The sequence below is a fragment of the Xiphophorus hellerii genome, chromosome 12 (genome assembly GCF_003331165.1).
Source record: "Xiphophorus hellerii strain 12219 chromosome 12, Xiphophorus_hellerii-4.1, whole genome shotgun sequence".
Taxonomy (NCBI): Eukaryota; Metazoa; Chordata; class Actinopteri; order Cyprinodontiformes; family Poeciliidae; genus Xiphophorus; species Xiphophorus hellerii.
The window spans coordinates 27099295-27122239 of NC_045683.1; the positions used below are offsets into that span (position 1 = coordinate 27099295).

Consider the following 22945-nt stretch of genomic DNA (forward strand, 5'->3'; position numbering starts at 1 on the left):
TTTTAAATGTGGGTTGTACGGGGAGCCAGTGCTGCCAAAATCTTTGGCAATTGTGTTGGCTAATGGGCCAAGTGCAAAATTCTGCAGGACAAGTCAAAAAACTGAATGATTGCCTCAATTGTGGTGACTGGGTTTGTTTCAAACAGAAACAAATTCATTATTGTTATTATTATTATTATTATTATTGAATTCTTTTGGTTGCATTTTGCCATTCAATATTATTGCTGCTGCTAGGACGAATGAATAGAAATAAATGTAACTTATGGTTTTCAAGACATAAAAATCTCATTTGAATGAATTAAATTTGTATTTTGATGTTCTACTATTTACATTTTTTAAATAGGGAATGATCACACCTCTCTCAAACACAAACAGCCTTTCATTTTATTAAATAGTAGTGTGTAGCAAGATCTATATTGTCCTATCCCATTGAGTGAATTAGTCACTTGATGAACTGTGAGCTATCAGTGAATCTAAAGTTTTCCACTAAAATTTGAAGTGGGAAATGAGTTGCTTTGTTGACTGAATCATATAATAAAGACTTGCTGTCTGTCTGGCAATATTCAGTTTATAAAAGCACTTAATAAGCCCCCACTTCTTTTAAATAATTTGTGTAAGAATATTTTGGCTTGGCACTAGAAAAAAAAATGCAGACAAAATCCAAACCATTTGTAAGCCCTCGGGGAGTTCCATGCTTGGCTAAGCCTTAGCCGCTAACAATGCTGATGTTAGAATCTGCTTCATTGCGATCAGCTCCAAATTAAAGGCCTATTTTACATCATAGACGTCTCCTCTGATGAGTAACTGTATTGTTAGACCCACACTAAAAGGAAGAAAGAAGAACCCAGGCCAATTAAGCACCTCCCCAGACAGGAAGTTAGTCCCTACATAATCACAGGCAGTCAGGATTGCCAGTCTTTTGTCAGAGTTTGCGAATTCCTTCCCAGATCAATTGCCATTCTGTTCCATTGAACTGCAGCTTGGGGAATGGTCCTTGCACACCGCATCATTAACCTAGATGCCTAATTAGAAGCTTTGCTCTGATCAATTGCCAAATTGATTGCGGACGTGGTAATGTACCCCCAGGGCCCTGGAGAAGATGAAAACACTTTGGGTGCCTTCAGGAATTTGTCAGCAATACCGATGGTGGGTAAACAAAGTAATCAACAGCAACACTTGACACCGACGTGACACCGACTGTACCTCGAAGCTCTGTCTCTGCTGATGTGCCTGCTTGCCTGCCTGCCTGCCTGCCAAGGAGGATTGCTCTCTTTGTGCTCCCTTTGAGAGGAGGAAATCAAAAGGGCCACCTTCTATTTTGAGATTCAAGAAGTGATTAGGCTGACAGCAAGTCTAGAGAAACTGAGAGAGGCTGAGGGAGACGCAGTTAGATGTGGAAGTCAAACCTGATTAAGCCCACCTGCCAGGTTTATCTTCCTTCCATCACTACATCCTGATTGCTCGGTAGGAGCCCCCCCTTCCTTCATCTCCCCCTATTTAGCCCCTACACTATCACTATTGACCTCAGCGGACTGCTGATGCCCCTTGGCCAATCAGCGTGCAGGCATTGGCAGCAGCAGGGTAATTAAAAGTGAATTGTCTGCTTGGCATGTAAGCTGGTGGGCACAAGGGTAGGCAAACACTTTCTCTCTCGGCTGCCCTGTCTTCCCCCTCTTTCCCAGCCAGGTGGTAGCGTACAGGACCTGTCAGATGAGCTGATGACCCTTTTAATTCTAGCCCAGCCGGGGGCCATAATTGATATTTACCAGGAAAGGTTAATTGTAGCAGTGATCTGCTTAAATTACAGTGGAGATCAGGAGACCGGGGCCAGACACCACACTTGCCACCGGGGGAGCTACTACACGCTCACTGCTAGTCAAATGGATTACACCCCACAGTCATCACTGTTGTAAGCCAAGATGGAGAAGCAGAGAGAGGCATTTTCATTGGCTACTCCACATCAGCGCCGGGTCCCCCTCGCCGAGTTCGCCAACCTCCCATCTGGCTGGGAATTTGGAGACACGCCAACTGTGTGGCTTGACAGGCTGCAAGATAGCAAAGCGTTTATTATAAGGGTAACACTGATGCGGGTCAGAGAACATGCGCTCACTTGTACGGTTATGTTTAACAAAAACAGATGCACATAATTATATATACATATAAATCAATTAATCAGATTTAGATGTAAAACACGTTACAGCATCAAGGCAGTTCAAAGTGCGTTGCATCATAAAAGCACAAAAATCAGCAATTGGAACATTACATTTTGCAAAGTGCCGTCATTACAGATCAAAATGTGTAATGACTTGTTCAGCCTTCTTTTAAAGCTGTGAAAGAATTGAGACGGATGAAGGATAACAAACCCTAAACATGAAACCAGAGCTACAATTAAAAGGTATAGATCAAATCATATTTACATGATATTTACATGCTAGAATGTTCCAAAGTGTAAACCTAATCCAACTGAGTATCTTTGGAGAAACTGGAGTGTACCGTTTACTTATGGTGAGCTATTTTCAAAATAGGATGAACAAACCTTTCTGTCTGGTGGTGGCTGGTAGATATTTTTCAGATTTCCTTTTTTTTTTTTAAAAAACAACTCATGTGTCTATTGTACTTATGCTGCACAGATATGCTCAGTTGTTGTTGCTATAAATAGTGGGTGAGAATAAAATAAAAGAGAGAGCTTTAGGAATGCCAGCCTGAGTTTGATCTACCTAAATTTTGGACATCAAACTCTCCGGTATAAATTACGTCTTGGAGTAATTTACACCAAGATGTACTGTATGTCGTAAAAGCTCCAAATTCAGAGAAAAACAAACCCTATTGTTTTTGTTACTTCAATGTGCTAATGACTGGTTGAGTAACCCTTACACTGGTGTGCAATTATTTCCACCCATCCATCGTCTACAACCATTTATCCTTGCAGGGTTGCACTCATATGGCGAAAGGCAGGTTACACCCTGGACAGGCCACTAGTCCATCACAGTGCTATTCAACTATTTAATTGTTGATAGTTAATAATAGTGAATTAGTGATGAAATATCAGCAGGTGGAAGTCTTGGTTCCTTTGGTCTGTGGATCTGTAATGGTTGCTGTGTTTCAGTCAGGGGTTGAGCTGGTAACGCAGAAGTGAAATTTTTCTTTCTTCTTTATTTTTATTTTTTGTACTCCTTTTACATAGAAAAAAATGAACTTTTCATTTCACAGCCAATAAGTTAAAAAACACACTTAGAAGTAGGTTTATTAGTGAACATGAAAGCAGAAACAGCATTGCGAACACCAAGGAACACAACAGACAGGTCAGAGAGAAAGTGGAAGAAAAGTTTAAAGCAAATGGGAATGTTTCTCAAGTGCTGTAATTGTGTTTGTGACAGTATGATTCCTGCATCATGCAGTCACAGCAATAGAATTACCTAAAAATAGGTATTAAGTTGTTCTTCTTGTCACTTTTATCATTGTCGCAATAGTACCACAAAATATTGCGGTAAAAATCCATATCGCCCAACCATTCACTAAAGTTTGTGGCATTAAAATGACATTTGAAATGATTTAACAAAGGTGGATGTTTGGTTTTTTTTGGAAGGTCATGTAAATGGTATATTCCACTTGTGTGCATGTTTGTTTATGTGTGATTATCAATATAGTTTTTTCAGACTTCTTTCCTTGCGTGTCTTCGGCAGATCAAACCTTTGGCGCCGCGTCCGGTCAAACTCAGAGAGGACGAGACTTTCCAAGAATTTAGTCGGCCGCACAGGAGCAACTCCAAGGAGCAACTCAGCGAGGTGAGTCCCCTGAACAAGAACCTTCCCTTTTCCCCCAGACCTCCCACTGAGAGCTGCAGTTTTCATTCCCTCAGACTAAACCCAGAAACCTGTAAAATGAGAATTTGGACAGAGGATGGCAGCACTGAATGTGCACTGAGGCTGAAATCAGAGGACAGGTGGTGTGGTGCTGTCGCCTCGTAAAGCTCCTGTGCATTAATAAGGAAACCAACATACAGGAAATGATTAAGGTGGTTACACAGCAACAGCAAGTTGGCCTCATGGTTAAACGTAGAGATGACTTAACATAAATCACCCTGGTGTGAGCTGACCCCCGCCAACCCCAGAATGGAACGAGTTAAAGAAACGCTCCAATTATCGCCTCACCGACATCCATATGCAAGCCCATTTAGTCGGAGGAGTAGGTGGCAAATCAGAGCGGAAGCCAGGCATCGCCGCGGTGTAAGGAATAAAATAATACAATTTAGAAACAGGGAAAGTAATGAGAATTTATGCAAAATCCCAAGCGTCTCATTTTAAAGAATGTAGAAATATGATTCTTAACTAATGCCTGTCAAGCAGGAGCCTCCCAAACCTAACGAAACCTGATTGTTCATTTAGCCGAAGAAAGCCTGCAGAGAAGGGCGGGAAAAACATGGAGATTTTTTTTTTTTCCCCGGAGAGGAGAGAAATGATGGAAACAACAACGAAGAAAATACAAACTCATTAGGTTCATTGTTTTAAGCTAGTCAGCATTTTAGCTGGGATACAAAGAAGTGCCTTAAAAAGATTGTTTTTTAAATCAACCAGGCTAATTTTTTTTTCCAATTTTCATTCTTTTTCTTTTCTTTACTGTGCTACTCAGCTCCTTCGGCACAATACCCCCCCCCACACACACACCCTCTTCCCTCCACTCCCTCCCCTTATGCTATTTCTCTCAAATTTGTATAAAAGGGTGTCTCTTAATGAAAAAGTCAGGAGGAAGAGGCGGGCTTGTCAGATAAAAGACCGGCGCTTGTTGACAGCTCTGACAGGGATATACGACAAGCACCGAGAGGGAGGGGGAGCGAATGGAAAGGAGGTGGGGGTGACGGGAGCGGCGGTTGTTGTGGTGATGGTTGTGGGTTGGACGGGAGGGGGGAAGCAGAGGGGAGGAGTTTGGGGGATTCACTGTTGAAAATTGCATGCTGTAATCGCCGACGGTGTTAGATGTGGCATGTCTCTCTAATCTGTTGCCAAATAAACGACGGCCAGACGCTGAGCGTTGTAGCCATGGCATATCCATCCATCCATCCATCCATCCATTCATCCATCCCTCTCTCTCTCCCTCTTTGCCTGTCATTAACATTTCTCCTCCCTCTGTCCTGCTTCTCTGCCTTCTTCCTGTCTGTACTCTAGTTAAGGCCTGGCAACATTCCTCACTGCCACATTGTCCCCATCGCTTATAAATATATATACATATAAATATAGCTATTTTTTTGAGTATCTTTTTACAGATCCGTGAAATCTCGACGAGTGCGTTGAAAGCGCTGCTAATTTTCATAAAACGTGCTCCACCACATCAAAGTGGCTCCCCGGCATTAAGAGCTCTCGACTAATGATGCCTCGTCGGCGACGGGTAAAACGGATTTCTCTTGTCTTGCCGCCAAAGGAAAGAGAGACAAATGGCACGTCCGCCCATTCGCCTGTAAAAAAAAACAAAAAACAGTCATGCGTCAATTTGGTAGAAGAGGGGGTGGGAAGTAAAGTTTAAAAAAAATTGCAGGGGGATGTTTGTTCATTGCCATGGTGGGGGTCTTTATCTGCTTATTTTGACTAGGTAATTGTGCCTGCAGTGCAGCGGGGCTTCACCACTGAGCCGCAGAAGGATTAGGGAAATGTGAGGTGGCTTCCTCCGCATGTGTGTCGCGCAGAGAACAGGGTGGTTCCTTCACGTACTCCTACCCACACACACACAACCTCATCGTTCTACTGCTGAGGGCAGACGTGCAGTCGTGGTTCTAGAAGTCGTTTATTCGTATAGCACATTTACAGCAACAAGGCAATTCAAAGTGCTTTACATCATAACAACATAATGCAAGAAACGAGCAATAAACATCACATTTTGTCACCAATCATCAAGCAAATACACATCACTTATGTTGATCAGTGTTTGATTTACTGCTAATCAAAGGAAACTCTAAGCAGGTTGGTATTTTAGTCTTGATTTAAAGGAACTCAGCGTTTCAACTGTTTTGCAGTTTTCTGGAAGTTTGTTTCAAATTAAAGGACCACATAATCTGAATGCTGCTTCTCCATGTTTGGACATTAGTGGAATAGAAAGTTGATACAACAGCAGCAGATCTTTAAAGTATTATTTTGCTAAGCTGTTCAGTGATTTATAAACTAACAAAAGTATTTAAGTCTATTCTCTGAGCAACTGAAGATAAATGGATGGATGAATTTCTCTATGTCCTTTAAACCTGGAAACGTTCTTCAGGAGATAGAAGGCCGACTTTGTAACTGTCTTTATGTGTTTCTGAAGGTTCAGGTCTGATTCCATCGCTACACCCAGATTTCAGACCTGATCTCCCGTTGCTAGCTGTAACAATGAAGCTGCGTTCTGACTCTAGATCGTTCCTCTTCAGGTCCAAAGACAACAACTTCAGTTTTGTTTCCGTTCGGCCGGACAAACTCATGGCACATCCACACATTGATTTGTTCTGATTGGCTTTCCCCCGGCAGTGGCAGAAATCACCCTCTGGTTTGAAAGAAGACGGACTGGACACTCCCCTCCCATTGCCATGTTTTTCTTTCTTTCTTTATTGTCAAGAGAGTGGAGGAGGGGGGGGGCATGAAAATAGGGAGAGGATTAGGGGCTGGATTTAGCAACACTTTTGTTCTCCAAGGCTGTTTAGTTAACCCTTAAATGTTGCCAGCATCCGCCCCATCCCTCTCGCCATTAGCCGTCGTAACCACCACGCATACACACACTCTTCGTCTGCCACCATCCCCCCTCCTCCCCCTCTCTCCTGGGCGGGTTCTAAATCCTTTTGAAGTCCTAAGCGCTGCAGAAATCCATTGAGAGCCATGTATAATGGCTTTTAAAGAGAGAGTGTTTAGCTGTATGCCGACCCTATGGCTTATGAACCGCTGGCGTTTTAATGGATCCCCCCCCCCTTTTTCCCTCCTCTATTTTATTTTTTTCCCCTCCTTCACCAGCACTAAATCCAATGGATTGTCCCTCATTATCATTTAAATAAGCCTCTCTTTTTACTCAGAATGCTCCAAGTTGAATGAACTCTACATAGTAGGGCTAATTCCAAACGGCTCCGGCTTCCCTCCACCTATGCGCATATGCTCTCGCACAAACACACGCATATAGACTTGAGCTGACAAAACAGCACGCATCCCTAGAAATATGAGCACACTCTGCCTTCCTATTTGGTCTTTTTTGTATTTACAGATTTATTTATTTTTTTTGCCTTCTGTGCAGTGTTGCCTGCTCTCTCCTTTCTCACTGTGGCAGCAAGGGGTGCAGAGAGGTTGAGGAGAGAGGGAATAGCCTTTTGATTCCCACAGGGCCTGCTTTCCGGTTCGCGGCAGGACTCCTTGGTAATCGTCGCCACAGGAGCTGTCCTGCGAATCAGAGGGGCACACAGGCGTTGATGAGGGGCTGATGCCTAGAGCAGGTGTAGGTGAATAGTTGAGGGGCACTGGGAGAGTGCAGAACAAGGGAGGCAGGGGCAGCGGGTGTGCGTGTGTGTGTGTGTGGTGGGGGAGGTCATTTTGGATTGAAGGTGGACCTATGGATGAAATTGCTCTAGCAGAAAAGTTCCCTCCAGAGACCAGGGGGGAGAAATTGCCAATCTAGACGGAGGAATAAAAGCAGTGAAAAGTGGAAGTGGAGGAAGGGATTTGGAGATTGGTATTCGTGCTGCGCTGTGACACACAGAGAGCCAGAGAACAGAACAAAAGCTGGCTTTTTCCCCCCTTGTCCTCTTCCTGCTTTGCTTAGCATTTTGGGGGAAGTACATAAAAAAAAAAAATTACAGAGTTAGTTTGATGGCGTTCCAAAACCCTTCCATAAATTCATAAAGAGATCGTCATGCTTGATACAATAAGCGCTTTAGGAATCTAATATGACTTGGCTTGGGTAAAGGCAGCAGAGATTGAAATAATAATAATATTAATAATAATGATAATAAAACTGATTAGTTAAAATAATGACATCAGGTAAATTGCATTAAAGTTCTATTTACATAAGTATTACAGTTCCTTAAGTCTTGCATTAATGAGCATTATAAAAAAGCTGTTCTCAAAAAATGTTACAAGTTTAGAAGATTAGCTTTCCTTTGCAAACGCGTGCATTAATTCAGTTCAAATTCAATTCAAAAGAATACTGTATTAATCCCAAAAAGTGAAATTAAACACTGTTGTAACTCATGCCATACAAGCATCTTCAAAGAGTTGTGGTGGAAGGTGATGCAGTAGCAGTCAGTCTTGCAATGAATTTGAAGAAGCCTCTGACTGAAGATGCCGTCGCTGTATGACTCATGATCCTCATGACAAGCTAACGGCTCAATATCCGAACAGCAGAGATGACAATTTACAGCAAAATGTCCCGGATGACACCATAAGTTGCTGGCAGTGCTGCTAGTCCGCCTCATTTGCTTTTGCGACGCCTCTTTAAGTCTCCGTCTGGTTTTATGGTTAGAAAGTCAGGCAGAGAGCCGCTGAAGTTGGAGATGTGATCTCTGCTCATTGTGATCGATGGAAGAGATGGCTTGAACTTCCTCCTCTCTCTGCTCTTTTGTCCTGATGTAAATCCAGGAAACCTATATTTTCTTTTAACTCCTCTCAGGTTTGGGGTTGTAGTTCAGGGATTATTTGAGCTTTGGAGATGCTAGTAATCTGCTCCTCCAAAGCAGGTTATTTGCAGAAACAACACCTTGCTGCAATATAAACCAAAGACAAAATGGATCTGGTAGTCAATCATAACCTTTGCATATTTTATTTGTAATTAGCACAGTTTGAGCCGTTAGCTTTGCCATTGACTCTGAAATTTCCAAAGGCATTCAATTTTCCAAAATTATTCAACCTCTGTTGATCAACAGAGGTTGAAAACAGGGCTATTTTGTTGTCCTTTGATGAAACTTGTTACTTAAGCAATAGAAAATAAAAAATGTTTTCCTTTTTATAGTTTATTTTATCTCAGTGCTTCTTCTGGCTTCATTTTTGAACACCTGACTCTTACCTTAGTAAAACCATCCACATCGAAGAGTGTTGTTGTCACCATAACCCATTAGCTCTTGGTATGGGGCATTCACTGACCGACTGGATTATTGAGCTTCAACTGGCATTCGTTTCTGGACTAATGGTCAGTGTCTCGTTAAGTCACTACTGCTTAACCTCTGGTGCTGGAAAAGCCACAATGTTTGAATTTATAAAATGCTTATTTTGCTAGATACGATTTAGTTTGGTCGCTGAGCCCCAAAAATGAGCAAATTTAGCTGGTTTTCCAATTTGAAAGTAAATCCTGCTCAGTGAGGTGTGACATCATCCCCACAATCCCTGAGAGACAGAGTGGCAGGTTTCCCCTGGATCTCCTCCTCCGTCCAGGCAGGAGGAAAAAGGAGTGATGTGCGCAGGTGTCGGGTACATGACAGGGTGGGCAAAAGGTTAACGTGAATATTGATATTAAAGCGACGTTGCTTCATCATGTCTGTGTGAGCGAGTGAATCGCTCCTCAAAGGTCATCCTTGTTCTCCTCTCTCTCCCCACAGAGCTCCACTCACTCTCTGTCGGGCCGCGGCTACTCGGTAAGTGACATTTTCATGCTTCATAGCTTTACGGCTGAATTACAATCTCCAACGACTCGCTTTATGGCCCCGGCGCTCGACATTTTAATTATGTTAAATAGAGTAATGGAGAAATCATGATATTAGGAACATTAATTCTGGCTGACTGAATGATTAAATTGTGGGAAGGTGTCCTGCACTACCTTGACGAAAAGGGCCCCGCTTTATTGGCATTGATCGGTGCCATTCGCCAGCAGTGCAATTTGGCACCGAGTTTCACATTTTCCTGCTGTAACAGTCAGTGGGGCATCTTAATGTTCATTACGATATAAATCCTGTTTTCCTTAAATAAGGCAAGGTGTGGGATGGCAGCTACATCTAGTCTTTATTCTTCAAAGAAAATTGGATTAGAACTTTCTAATGATTCATGAAAAACGAGTGCATGTGATGGGTTTTCTTATAAAACACGGATTGCCTTTTTGTTCTGGTTTGTCTTCCTGGTCACAGTCAAATGTTTCAGATCACCGGAACTGTTTTAATATCAAACATAACCTGAGTAAATAAAAGTGTAATAGTTTTCCATTCAAAAGCTAATTTTCTTTTAAGAATTAAACAACAACTATCCAACCCGACCTGGTCCTCTAACATAAGATCTCATCCTGGGCATTAGCAAGAGTAACACAGTTCATAATACAACATCTCTATCAGATTTATGTCCTGACTTGCAAAATGTGTTTTGGGGTGGTTTTTTGGCCATTTAGAGGTAGACTTGCTAGTTCTTGACTAGGTCTTTAAAACCTTTTGTTTTTTGTTTTTTGTTTTTGAGGGACAAAAACAAAAAACATTTTAATTATGTTAAATAGAGTAATGGAGAAATCATGATATTAGAAGCATTAATTCTGGCTGACTGAATGATTAAATTGTGGGAAGGTGTCCTGCACTACCTTGACAAAAACAAAAGGTAGCCCCGCCCTTTGGCAAAAAGGGCGGGGCTACCTTTTCGTCAGGTAGCTCACTTGCAGCTACCTGAAGTGAGCTTTAACTGAAGGTCACAAACCGATTGCTCTGTCTTCTCCTTTAAGATTTTCTGGGTGACAGCAGAACTTGTCCAGGTTCTGAACCAGCAACGCAGCCCCAGCATTGGCTTTGGCCCTGGAACTCTCCCATGAATGCCATTTGCCCTGTCTCTTACTTATTGTTGAATCATCAACAGTGACTTTGACTCAGACGAGTGAGGCATGCATTGCTTTCATTTTCTCGCCTGCTAGATAAGTTGGAAATGCACTCTTGGAGTAATTCTGGTAGACCAGCCACTCTCAAGGTTCATCACTGTTCTACGTTTAGTTCCCTTTGCAGATATTTTGTTTCATTAGATTTATCACCTAATGAAAGGCCAGTGCCTCCCATTTTTGATTCTTCAGGCACCTATCTACCCATATCTTATGTTTGTTTGTTTGTTTGTTTTTGGACGGGCTGTACGGAAATGTCAGTTTCCTCCCTGGGGGACTAATAAAGGTATTCTATTCTATTTTATTCTGAATCTCTTTCAATAGAAGAATGACTTGGTTTTTAACTTTATGTTGCTGAACAGATGCTGTTAAAGTACTTTTTTTATTCTACTTGTATGGTAGCGATCAGGCCCAGTCGGGAACTTGGATTTGCTCCTCTGTCTAATCATATTTTGACAGGACCAGGTTGGTTGGTATAGCATAGAATTTGGATTTATTTTTCATTCACAAGAGGAAATTGTCACTTGAAAACATCTTGTATTTACTCAGGCTATCTTTGTTGATTTGACGATGTGAACAATTTAATATAACAACAAATTTTTAAATGGGCAAATGTTTTAGAGTTTATTTCTATAGTTAACCTTAAAAAAAGGAGTTACTTTGTTTTTATTGTTTGTCAAATCTTTCCACCTTCCTATTTTTATCCCATTTAAGCATTTGTTTCCCCCCCCCTTTGCATTGACGAAGTAAAGCGCATTCCTCCGCTCCACTGTTTGTTGCCACGATGTGTCAAGTCTCGGAATAATGAAGACAGCGCTTGTCCTTTATGCCCTTTGCTAAAAAGGGAACTCATAAGAGGTACTTTATTTAAGACATGCTCCTTATTTGCAAATGAGCGGCATATGGTGCGGGTTATTGTCGCTCGGAAGCAATCACCCAAACAAACAAAGCAGCTATAAATGGTTTGTCATCCTTAATCTGCCTCAAAGGGCTACTGTTAAAGCGCCGAACAAAGCAAACTTCAAAAAACATTGATCTCTGTGGAATCGGGGGGGAGGGAGTTTTTTTTTGTTTCTTTCTTTCTTTTTTTATGTTGTTTTAATAGAACATGTCACATTCCTGCTCCCCGGCATCAGCACACTCACAGAAGGATGAAAACAAACAAGACCTCCAAAAAAAAAAGCTGGCAGAGCCCTTTGGCTCGAGCTGTCAGTTTAAGTTGGAAGGGAACGGGGCCTTCTCTTTATCTGAAAGGCGAAGGGGAGGGATTCGGAGCGAGAGAGGTGCAGCATGGCTCGGAGGTAGTGGTGTGGGAGGAGGGAGTGGGTGGGGGGGAGATTGTGCAAGCAAAGCAAAGTCTAGTAACGAGGCCAGGAAGTTTCATGTTGTCTGGCTCCCCCTCGCCGGCTATCTGATGGTGCTATCTGCAGTGTTTGTAGCCTCCAGGCACCTCCTGGGTACTGAGCTCTGACACTCAATCTGCTCGGCTGCAGGGTCCGCTTGATTTCTGGGGGCTGCTTATCTGCAAGTGCTCCGGGCTTTACAGTACGATGGTTTTGAAGGAGGGCTCAGGGTGCTGGGTCAGAGGAGCTACAGGGAACTGCAGGGCAAAGGCTGAAAGGCTGTAGGAGGAGGAGGAGAGTGAAGAAGAAAAACATGGGTAGGAGAGAGAACAGAACGTTAGAAAAGAATCAAGAATTCTGTCCGTCTAAGACAGACCCGCAGTAGCATTGATAAGTAATCTTATAAGTGACTATTTAAATTGATTAAGATCTAATGATGTACCTCCCCGCAGATAAAAACTAATCAGTCGCGTGTGTGGAGACTGTTTAACTGACCCGAACCAGTAAGAGAAGATTAAATATGTCTAATATGACGGAACATTTCAGTTCAAGTTTGACAATCTGACAAAAAATTTCATGATTTTCTTTATTTTTTTTACACAATTTCTCTTTATTAAAATATAACTATAAGAGAAAAAAATCATCATGTTTTGACAGCATAAGACAGATGATCAGTGAAAAACGAATTAAGCACTTCTGCCTTTTCCCAGTTCTCCCAGTAATAACAAAAATACGCCACTCAGTCAGAAACAGCCAATCAGAGCCAGGAAGAGGGTCTTAGCGCTATCAGTCACTCTCATGTGAAAGCTGCTCTCACCTTCCCTCTTGTTCTCTGCTGTGTTCACCACAACATAGCCTGTTGCAAATGCTAAGGCTAGTTAGCATAGTCAATGATGATGGTGAGTAAGCGGTTTTCCTGGAGCGGTGAGTTGTCTCTCTGCCATTAGCACATGTAGCAGCACATACACAAGGTTGATTAACCTTCCTCCTGGCTCTGATTGGTTGTTTTTGACCAGGAGCTGTACATTTCTTCAGACGGCAATAGTAGCACTGGAGGAGGTCATAGATTATCTGTCTCATATTATACTGTTATAACATGGTGATTGTTTTAGCAGTTAGGGTAAAAACATATTTTTGTTAAACTTATATACTGCAGCTTTACAGTTGAAGAAACTTTCTGTTTGCCTCAAACAGTTTCCCCCACTCCCCAACTCAAAAATGCTGTTTTATTTTAAAAGATTCTAAATATTAATTTCACGTAAAGTGCACTCTTGCGGTATAATAAGTTTGAAATTCAATAATCATTACACCGTGCAAATTTATCAGTGATCTTTTTAATTTCTACATTAATTGTTTTATAATCCCTATACTAGTAGGGGTAGTTATATAGCAGCAGTATTACTTATTTTTTTCTTATTATTTTAGTCCTCTCTCACCACGCTTCTGCTAGATTATATTTGTCAGGCAGTAATTACAGTTCGGGCACACAGTGCACCCAGCATTCAAACAATCTCTGGCATTTGTTTTTGTTGGGTTTGGGCCCAGAATGTTCTAGGATTCAGAACACACCATAATGTCATAATGGACCATTCAAAACGACGCCCCCCACCCGAAAAAAAAAAAGTACCTCTTAACCATTTCCATTATGTCTGTTGCCTTGGTTATTTATTTTCAAATAAGTTAGAGGATAATAAAATATTTGAAGCAATACCATAATATAGAGTTAGATGCTCTGACATGTTGAAGATGTTTTGACAGAAGTGTCGTTAGTAGGTAGAAATTATCTTAATTTCCATAACTGGCAATATAATTTCCATAACTGGCAATGGGAAAATATGTTTCCATGTATACATTTACAAGATTAAGAAATTGCCTTTTGGAACAGATCAATTTTATATTCAGTGGTTCCTCTGTATGAACTAAATACTAATACTAAAATACACCATGGTAATTGATAAAATCAGTTTTAGTTTAATCCTTACCACTTAAAAAAAGTATTTGCTAGCTGAAGGGAATGGAGAAAAAATAACCTGGTGCATTGCAGTAACAAGGCTTTGAATGTCTCTTACAGGCCACCGTACAGTCTCTCTGCTTGGCAGCTACAATCTAATTTCAGTTTGTTCATGCTTCCCTGTTACTCTGCCTTGCCGGGCTTCGATGTTTCAGTCAGTCTGAGGCTACCATGTCAGGTTGAGTTTGTTTTGGTAACGCTAACCACTTTGTGCTAATCTGCAGCATAAGATGCTAAAGACAAGTTTAAAATCTAAATTTTTTTAATTTAGTCTATTTTACTAAATAATAATATAACCCTGTTTTCTAGCAACTGCTCTCTCTCTCACTCACACATAGCAAAATTTGTATTCTCTGCTCGTACCATGAATAATTAATGACCACTCTAATTTTTATTTCTTGCCTTATGGTTTTACAAGGGAAGTTGGAATTGAATAGAACGAATATCGGCAAGTCAAACAAAAACCACAGGTGGGCAATTGGCGGATCTAATAAATATCTCATAATTTAAGATGCAATGTCAGCTTTGGTTCTTTTCTGTCACAGTAAGAGCAACTTTTCTCAATAGTAATGTATGAACTACAGTATATCAGGTTGTTATAACGTGGCATTTGTGCTTCTGTGGCATCACTAGACTTTCGGTGACATTTAGCTAAGTGACTGAAGAGGGACGAGAATTAGAACTAATCTTTGGAGCACCGAGTGACAACAGATAAGCTACGCTTCGACTTATCCTTACTGTCTCAATCACTGTGGAGAACTGGATAGGGAATTGTTTCCCAAACCAATTCTCTCAGCGCTTTGGGTGGCTTCATTATAACCTTAGCAGTGGGGAACTACAGTATGTGGGGATTATTTCCTTTGCTTAGCACCTGCTTGTTGTTCAAGAAGAGATGTGCAAGGGTTCCAGGCAATTTATCATACTCTCTGGGGCTTCAGGATTAAGAACCCCAACATCTCCCTCTGCACCCGGGAGATAGGTGCTGCAGGAGATGCAGAAAATGTCACAAAATCTCTTTACAATGATCTGGCCATCCCGTTTCTTCCTGTGGGCTGGGCAGATTGTACCTCGCGTGTTGAAGAGGGGAGAAGGGCGGGGGGCAGATGGGTTTGGTGGGGTGGCATTTCAGCTGAGCTTAAAAGACAACACACCACTCCTTCCCTTCAGATGAAGTGATTAAGCTCAAGTCTCCAACCCCCAATCTTTTGAAACCACCCAAGGCCAAGAAGCAGCTCTTGTTTTCACGCACGATAAAAGCACAGAGCTTTGTCTGTGACAGTATATTCTGACTAGTCTGTTTTGGGAAGGTTTATCTCCACGGTGTCAGGGAGTAAAAACCTTAGCTGGAGTGCTTTTGGTTGAGCACGGAAGCTCAGGCTCTCAGACACCCCTTCAGCTTGTCATAATCACGTTTAACTCTAAATGAGTCTACTCTCTAAACAGAGCTATTCTCAGAGTCATGTGTGCATCCTTTAACAGTTTTGTTTAAATAGATTTGGATTCTACGACCCCTCTTTGTTGAGGAGAAAAAGACACTTAGCTCCCTGCCAGATGAGGTTTTTTCTAAAGATCTCAATCAAATACTGGATTATGTCAATTATAATTATCTAATAAAACTTTCACGCTGCATTGCACAAAGCAACAGTAATTCATTGGATTAATTGTTGCATCCAGTGAATATAAGGCGATTGAATACAAATTATATTTTTTGCACAATATAATTTTTGTAGCGATAATTTGCTGTGTTGCTAGTTTCTTTTTGAGCAGTCACTGGTGTTTAACTTTCTCATTTTTCTTTGTGTTAGAAATAGAGAGACAGAAGCTGTGTTTTTATTGACCATATGATTGTACAATTTGACATTTCGAAAAGAAATTCGCTTAATGGAAACTCAACAGTATCGGAAAAATTGCAGTGCGCTAGGATGAGGCAGTTTTTTTTATTAAGATTAGCTTGAACTGAGATGGAAGTACTTTTTTGAGCATTTCACGAGTCACATAACCAACAACTGGATGTTACCAGTGGTGCAAACCATGAAGAAGAAGATGGCAGGAAGTAGTTGGATATTTTTTAATGACTTATCGCGTGAACAAACCTATTCATGTGTGATTTTTATTGCCGTTCTTATTTAATGGACCGCATTAAAGCTGCGCCTTTTCTATATTAGCGGGATGCTGACATTGTTTTGCTCACATCTGTAATGGCGACGCAGTTACTGAATAAGGCTGGTGAACAGAATCCGACAATTTTCATCTTGATGAACTTGTTAAGAACTCTGTGAACACAGTGAACACAGCGTATGGAAGCTCTTCTTGTCAGGTGTGGAAGTTGTTACTGCAGGACAAATTCTATAAGCACATAGAAATAAGAAGGAATTTACTTGCAAGAGACTGAGAGAGAGCAGTACTTCCAACAAATAACGAGAAGGCTCAATGTGGTACAGCAACGTTTCTTTATTTTATCCTTTTGAGCTTTCAACTTGTGCTTGTTAGGAAGCATATTGGATTTGGAAACCTCAGAGCCAAGACAAGGATTGTCATTTTCTAAGGAATTAGTACATAGACCACTGTTCTGTTTCAGTTTTGCTAGCTATGCTAATCCTGCTAAAAGCAGATTAAAATGTCAACTCTGTGATAATTTTTTCATATATTTGTAAAACTCTGTTTTTCTATAACCGTTCTCTCAGACATGATGTTGCCTCTGCTCCCAACATAAATATTTAAGAGTCGCTCGCAGCAGAAAGGCAAAAAAAAATAAAATCAAATGGAGAATGACAGTTGGCCACAAAACTCTTATCGGTGCATCGCTGCTCCGCTGCTCCGCTGCTCTTTTTTCCCCGCATGCCTCTTCCAGTTTTTTCTCACTCTGCTTAATTTCCAGAGACATGCAGGTGTCTCTATACCACTGACTTTTCACAGGGTGAAAATTAGAGATGGAAACCAGGAGCCCAGCAGGACTCGGCTGGGGCCCCGACTTTGTCCTGGCCTTTGGGTGAGGCACTGCTTGTCAGGGGCCTCTCTAAGAGGGCTGTCCGCTATAAAAGAAGAAGAAAAAAGAAACCCTATTTGTTTATCCCTCTGTGCGGTCGGACTTCAGTTCCTGAATCTCGCTGCTTTTCGCGCACCAGGGACCTGAGCTGTTGCCGGTAGCAACAGATAAAAATTGCTGTTAACCACAGCAGGTCCCATAACACATCAATCAACGGGTCTGCAGATAAAGGCTGCAGGCTTCTGGGGCCCTGGGTGAATGGCGCGGATGAAAATCCTTTCCCAGTGGCTGAGCACACAGCTCAGATGATAAAGGCCTGCTATCATTCAGAGCTGTGAGAGGAAACTTCATCCTAAGCTGTGCAGCTCAGGTTTTGTTCTAATGGGGATGCATTAAAACAGCACCAAGCATAAATGGGACTCCAGGAGAAGTCATTTGAATAAAAAGGCGACTCGTAAAGCGGTGATGACCCGTCCTCAGAATAACGACTCTAACATACTTTGCTCGTTCTTAATGAACTCCTAATTGCTTTTTACCAGTTGGTTTTGCTTTAAATACTACTTAAAGGCTGAGACGTTCAGCTGCTAGGGGATCCGTATGCTTAAGCTTTTATGTTGTTATGAAGGAATTCAAAATCAGCGCCTGGAAATTACTACATTCAAGAGTTTTTGAAAGACCTTATGGGTGGAACAAAATCACAAGTTATTAGAGATACCACTCCCATAAATGTGTGTGTGTGTGTATATATATATATTTTTATATTTATATATATAATTTTTTGCATTGTTATGGTGAGAAATCTAGTTCAAGTAAAGATAGAAAAATTAAATGCTAATTAAAGTGATAGCTTTGTAAAAGATTTACATAGTGAACATTTTAGAATATAGTAAATCCCTTTTGGCGTAAGTAAGTCTGTCATGGTAGACCACGCCGCCTGCTGGTACCAAATGATAACTAAATTTTGCCAAAATCAACAAATCTGCTCTGATCCTTAGATGTTCATTTAAATCTATCAAATGGTGTGTTGCCCTTTAACCTGAACAAAAACAACAACAAAAAAAGATTATACATTTTCCCAAAACCTTATTTTGTCTTGTGAAGCTATGGTTGTGCCGGATGTAACTCTCCTCTCTTACGCTCCTGTGGATCTCTACGTACATCCTGTTGGCCAAAGCGTCTGTTCATACAAATGGTTTCTTGAAGGTGACTTCCATGGATTATACTAATTCTACTGCACTGAAATCTAATTCATGATGATAGCTTGTGTTCCTGGTAAGAAAGAAGAGCAATAATGACCTTTCCTCATATTAAATCCGGTTAATGTATTCCCACATGAAGCTCCCTGCTATCACCCATGTTAAAGTTAGTCGAAATGAAATGCGGGCTCTCATGGGTAAAAGCATTACTTTTATCCCCACAAGCCCAGCCTTGATTATCATGATTCTTAGTTTGTCCTGGATGCGCTCTCCCCTAACTCACATTTGCCCCACTTTAAACAAATAGGCCTATAATGTAACAATCAAAGAGTGCTCCAAGGATTTGTTTACCGCAGGCCCCTCTCACCATTAAGTTTCACGGACACCGTAGACAAATAAAGTGGTAATTCCACTTTATCATATGTTACATATACCACAATCAAGCGGCAATTACATGCTCCTTCCATTTGTAAGAGCTCCCAGTGCTGACATGGATGTTTTAATGAGGGCTGTAATGAACGCTCAGGGTGTTTGGCAAGTCTCTGAGATGATGCCGAGGCTTTTATGGCTTCCCATTATAACGTACAATTTGCATCAGCAAATTACAATGCTCCATATCATTATCCTGCACTGAGGCCCGATCATAAATTAGAGCTCCAATTACAAACATCTATCTGAGAAGCAGGAATGAATGCAGTGGCAGCCCACCATTTGCAGACAGACGGGATTGAAAGCCTCCTGTGGACTGTGGGATGACATTTCCGTAGAGGTGTGATATTACCATAAACCATCCTTGTAGGGAAGGAGCAGACCTTGCTGCTGTTTTGTTTTGTTTTTGTCTCTGCCGTTCCACACGACATGTTTCACGTCAATAAAGTTTTTTGGACTTTAATTGCTGTCCACGAACAAACAGTTCACACTGATTTCAGAGGCAGACTGTTTCACACTTCTCATTCAAACATATGTAAACCGGCCCACTGAGCTGGGAAGAGAAGGGAAGCCCTGACTGTTGTGCTTCTGTTCGTAACGAGCTGGGCCTCCATCCTGTCCACTCTGCTTCTGCTTCAGTGTGACCCTGCTGGACGGTGAACAGAGTAAATGACCCCATCTCTTAAGACCGCGGGAGAGTTAATCAAACTTCAGTTAGTTTGACTGGAAAGTCTGGTTTGTTTGGGGAGGTGTGAGCGCGCAATCGAACTCTAATTCTGACCAAAAAAGCGAACTCTGGTCCACCTTAAAACCTAGGTCTTGGTTCAGTAGAAGTGAACTCCTGTGCATATGTGAATGACAAGCGAACTGGAGATTGCTCCAAAAGCAGGAAGCGGACTATAACATAGGGCATTCTGGGTAAACACAACTAAAACAGATGAGCAAATCTAGCACTAGTGGGTGCTAAAATCCAGTATCACTCCATCTTTGTTTACATTTTGTGAAGAAGGAAGTTGCACTCCGTGTCTTCTTCAGAGGTTTGTGTCCTTTCCTTCAGTAGTTCTATGTGCAGCGCCACCACAGGCGAGGAGGTGAACAGGTTTTTCAAAGGGTTTGATTCATTTGATAGAGAGCATTGTGAAAGCAAACCGCACCGGCTGAAAATGTAACAAATGTTGCAATTTTGGTTCCCAAACAAATCTACAGGTAAAAATACCCCCAGCTACAAAATTTTCCTGATTTAAAGAGGTACTGCAATCTTTTTGATATCTCCTAAGAAACTCAGAGTAAACCAGTGACAATCGTAATTAAAAACCCTCCCCTACCAAAACTCTTAAATCTTTTTGTTTTTTATTACAATCATACACACCGCTCTCCTTTTTTAATATAGAGACCCACCATTCTCCCAGGCGCAAACTGTAGCTGCAGATGAAACGAGCAGCAGTGTGTCTATGATGACTGTGTTGCCTGTAATCTGCGACCTGTGACCAAATCTTGCATGGAGAGGTAGAACAAAAGGCACACGCCAACAGATCGCTGCTAGCAACAGGCAAAAACCCACCTCTACAGATGAGACAAAAGGCCCGCGGGCTTGCTGCGAGCCCACAAGAGCTCCGCAACACTGCACAAATATAGCCTGAAATTAGGAATAGCCGAAGGCAGGCCCATTTCTACAGCAGAGTTAACATGTTGCTTTTTCTTTGTCTCTGCACATTTCTAGCATGGGGTTGTAGCAGGACAAAAAAAAAATATAGAAGAGATTTGTTGTTTTTGCTCAAATATAAAGGAAAACCAGGTTTATTTTTTCCCGTTTTCATTCTCCAGTTGTATTCACACCCCTAAGAGCAATCTGTAGGCTCATTTTAAAGGTATGGTAATGTGCATGTTTTGAGGGGTTTTTGCATTTGCACCTCATAGCAGTTATTACAGCTACTGCTGCTGCTCCTTTAGCGCTGCTATAAATCAAGTTTGGGTGGCTTAGGTACCCCCTACCTCCCCAACTCTGCCTGTGCGAGCAACATTTGTGAAACCTTTACAGTAAAAGAAGTTCTACTAAGTAGGTCATGTTCTGCCACTCTCCTTCTAATCACTCAACGAAAAAGAACATGTTTTTTTTTTCCTTCCCCGCCCCCCTCTGCCCGCCATTGGAGCCCCTCAGCCTCGCTCTTGGGATTTTTAGGAGCAACACACATTCATTTGATTTTCCTGGCATGTGTTTTCTCCTTCTTCTCTCCCCGCACAACCCTCGTTAGTTTGCTTTCCTCGTATCTGACGATACACGAGCAACACCTACCCTGCTCCAGCTTCCCCTCCTCCCGGTCCTCCTCCTTCCCCCTCACTCCCCCCCGCAACTCTTTCTCGCTCACGCCGTCTCTCCGTCTCTCTCTGTGGAGAAGGTGTCTGACAGCAACAGCAGGCAAAGTATAAGATTACAGGAGAAGCAGGGGCAATTATACCTCCAGCCGATGCTGGTGTGTTTATGAGCAGAGTAACTGTTAATGACAGTGTTGTGGTTTCTCTAGAGTCCAGAACACAGCTTAAGCATGCCTCCTGGTTCTGTTAGCCGTGGCAGACATTCTGATTTTTGTTCTCTTTTTCCTCTCTCGAGCTCTGCCTGTTCTCGACACCAAGTAGACCTCATTATTAAGCTAGGTAACCTTTTGCTGCTGACTGATTAGCGATGAAGAGCATTTTTTAATTTTTGTTGTTGTTGTTTTTCTGTGCAAACACTTGTCCTAAAGAGAAAAAAAAACATGCAGGTGTTAGCAACTGGATATCCATCAGCAGAGCTTCGGCCACTTTTACCACTTCCCTCCTACGAGTTTTCACACACAGCAGACAGATTGTGTAGATTGGAGCGCGGTTCATGTTTAGATAAAGGAGCTGAAGCATAATTGCCCCATAGGTTTCCAGTGTCCAACAGACAGTTTCCATATGGAGTGCTCCTTGGAGATATTAAGCTAATTTTTAAACACATAATGTTTGATATTATTGGTTATGCTGTCATTTTTTTGTTATTCCCCTAAACACCTTTGTTTGTAAAGATCCTCAACTGTTAAAGTTTTAGCTTTATCTGGTTCAGATTTAACTAGAGGAATGCAATGGTATTGCATTTTAGGCAGTAAAATGCTTATTATTTATATTTATTATTTTATTCCATAATTAAATTATGGAATAAAAGTCTTTAGTTGTCAACGAGAAATATGTAGAATGTGGGATTTTTTTTTTATCCGATTAATTGAATAATAATAATCACAATCGTTTACTATAATAATTGTTAATTGCAGCCCTAAAATACTTTGAATGTTGTGGTTTCACAATGTCTAAGGGGTGTGAATACTTTTGCGAGGCACTGCCTTTTCCTAGTAAAGGACAAATCTTCAGCCTAAAAGTTATATTTGCCAATCGTCACCTTGCTAAACACAATAGCTACAGTTCAGAAAGAGTGCATTAACATGACAGCCGCCCTCAAGTCTTTTACCCCTGACCAGCCGCGCTCAGAGCCCGTGCTCCGCCACCCCAGCATGTGCTCGGCCTTGGCCCCCGTTCACGCTGGGGCACATGAGAGATTAACTGGGCTGGCTTACTCACTCAGCAGGTTCCGCGACTCCCCTCCACTCATCCTGGCCCAATCTGTCAGCTAACCTCCTGCTCCGTCGAGCCAAGGCAGCAGGACATCTCAAGCCCGACCCGCCTTCATTACGCCTGCCAGATGGGCTGAGAATTAGATTCGAACACCCACTATGGAGAGGGAGTGGAGAGAGATTGAAGAGGGAGGGAGGTGGTGGAGGAAAAAGGAAAGAGGTGTAGGGTGGGGTGGGGGGAGCGCTTAAGAGAGAGAGAGAAAGATGCAGGGGGAAGAAAGTAATGTTTTTTTGTTTTCATTTATGTTGCAAGTTATTACATTTTAATGTCACACCCCTGGGATCTGGCAGCATTAAATGCCTGTTCTTGAATAATCGACACTAACTGCAAGCAAATGCTGGGGAGAAATGAAATTAGTGAGCACAGCAATTTGGCATAGTGATTATCAGCTCCTCGGAGGCACTTCCTGGTGATTTAAGAATGCTAACATTTAAGCAAGTCAGATCTCATTACTCTTCAAGGTTAAATCGAGCTGTGGCGTAGGGGAGGCAGATGCCTGATTGGAAGCAGTGATTCGCTGTCTCTGTGTCTCTCTTCATTTCTCTTTGTTCGTGCTAATGTT

At 41.8% G+C, this 22945-nt stretch overlaps 1 protein-coding gene and 1 long non-coding RNA gene across 9 annotated transcripts in view; one reads left to right on the top strand and one right to left on the bottom strand.

Moving 5' to 3' along the window:
* The window catches only part of fbrsl1 (fibrosin-like 1), a 360629-nt gene that overhangs the window by 151565 nt on the left and 186119 nt on the right, over nucleotides 1-22945 (top strand). For all 8 annotated transcript variants that reach the window (XM_032577744.1, XM_032577749.1, XM_032577745.1 and 5 more), the window contains exons 3-4: nucleotides 3684-3785; nucleotides 9530-9565. In XM_032577744.1, coding sequence (XP_032433635.1) covers nucleotides 3684-3785; nucleotides 9530-9565 — 138 coding nt within the window. The remainder of the gene's footprint in view (nucleotides 1-3683; nucleotides 3786-9529; nucleotides 9566-22945) is intronic.
* On the bottom strand, nucleotides 11601-22554 carry LOC116729314 (uncharacterized). The gene is made up of 2 exons (XR_004341132.1): nucleotides 22330-22554; nucleotides 11601-12395 (listed from the first exon to the last, which is right to left on the bottom strand). It is a non-coding gene; the product is annotated as an uncharacterized LOC116729314 (long non-coding RNA).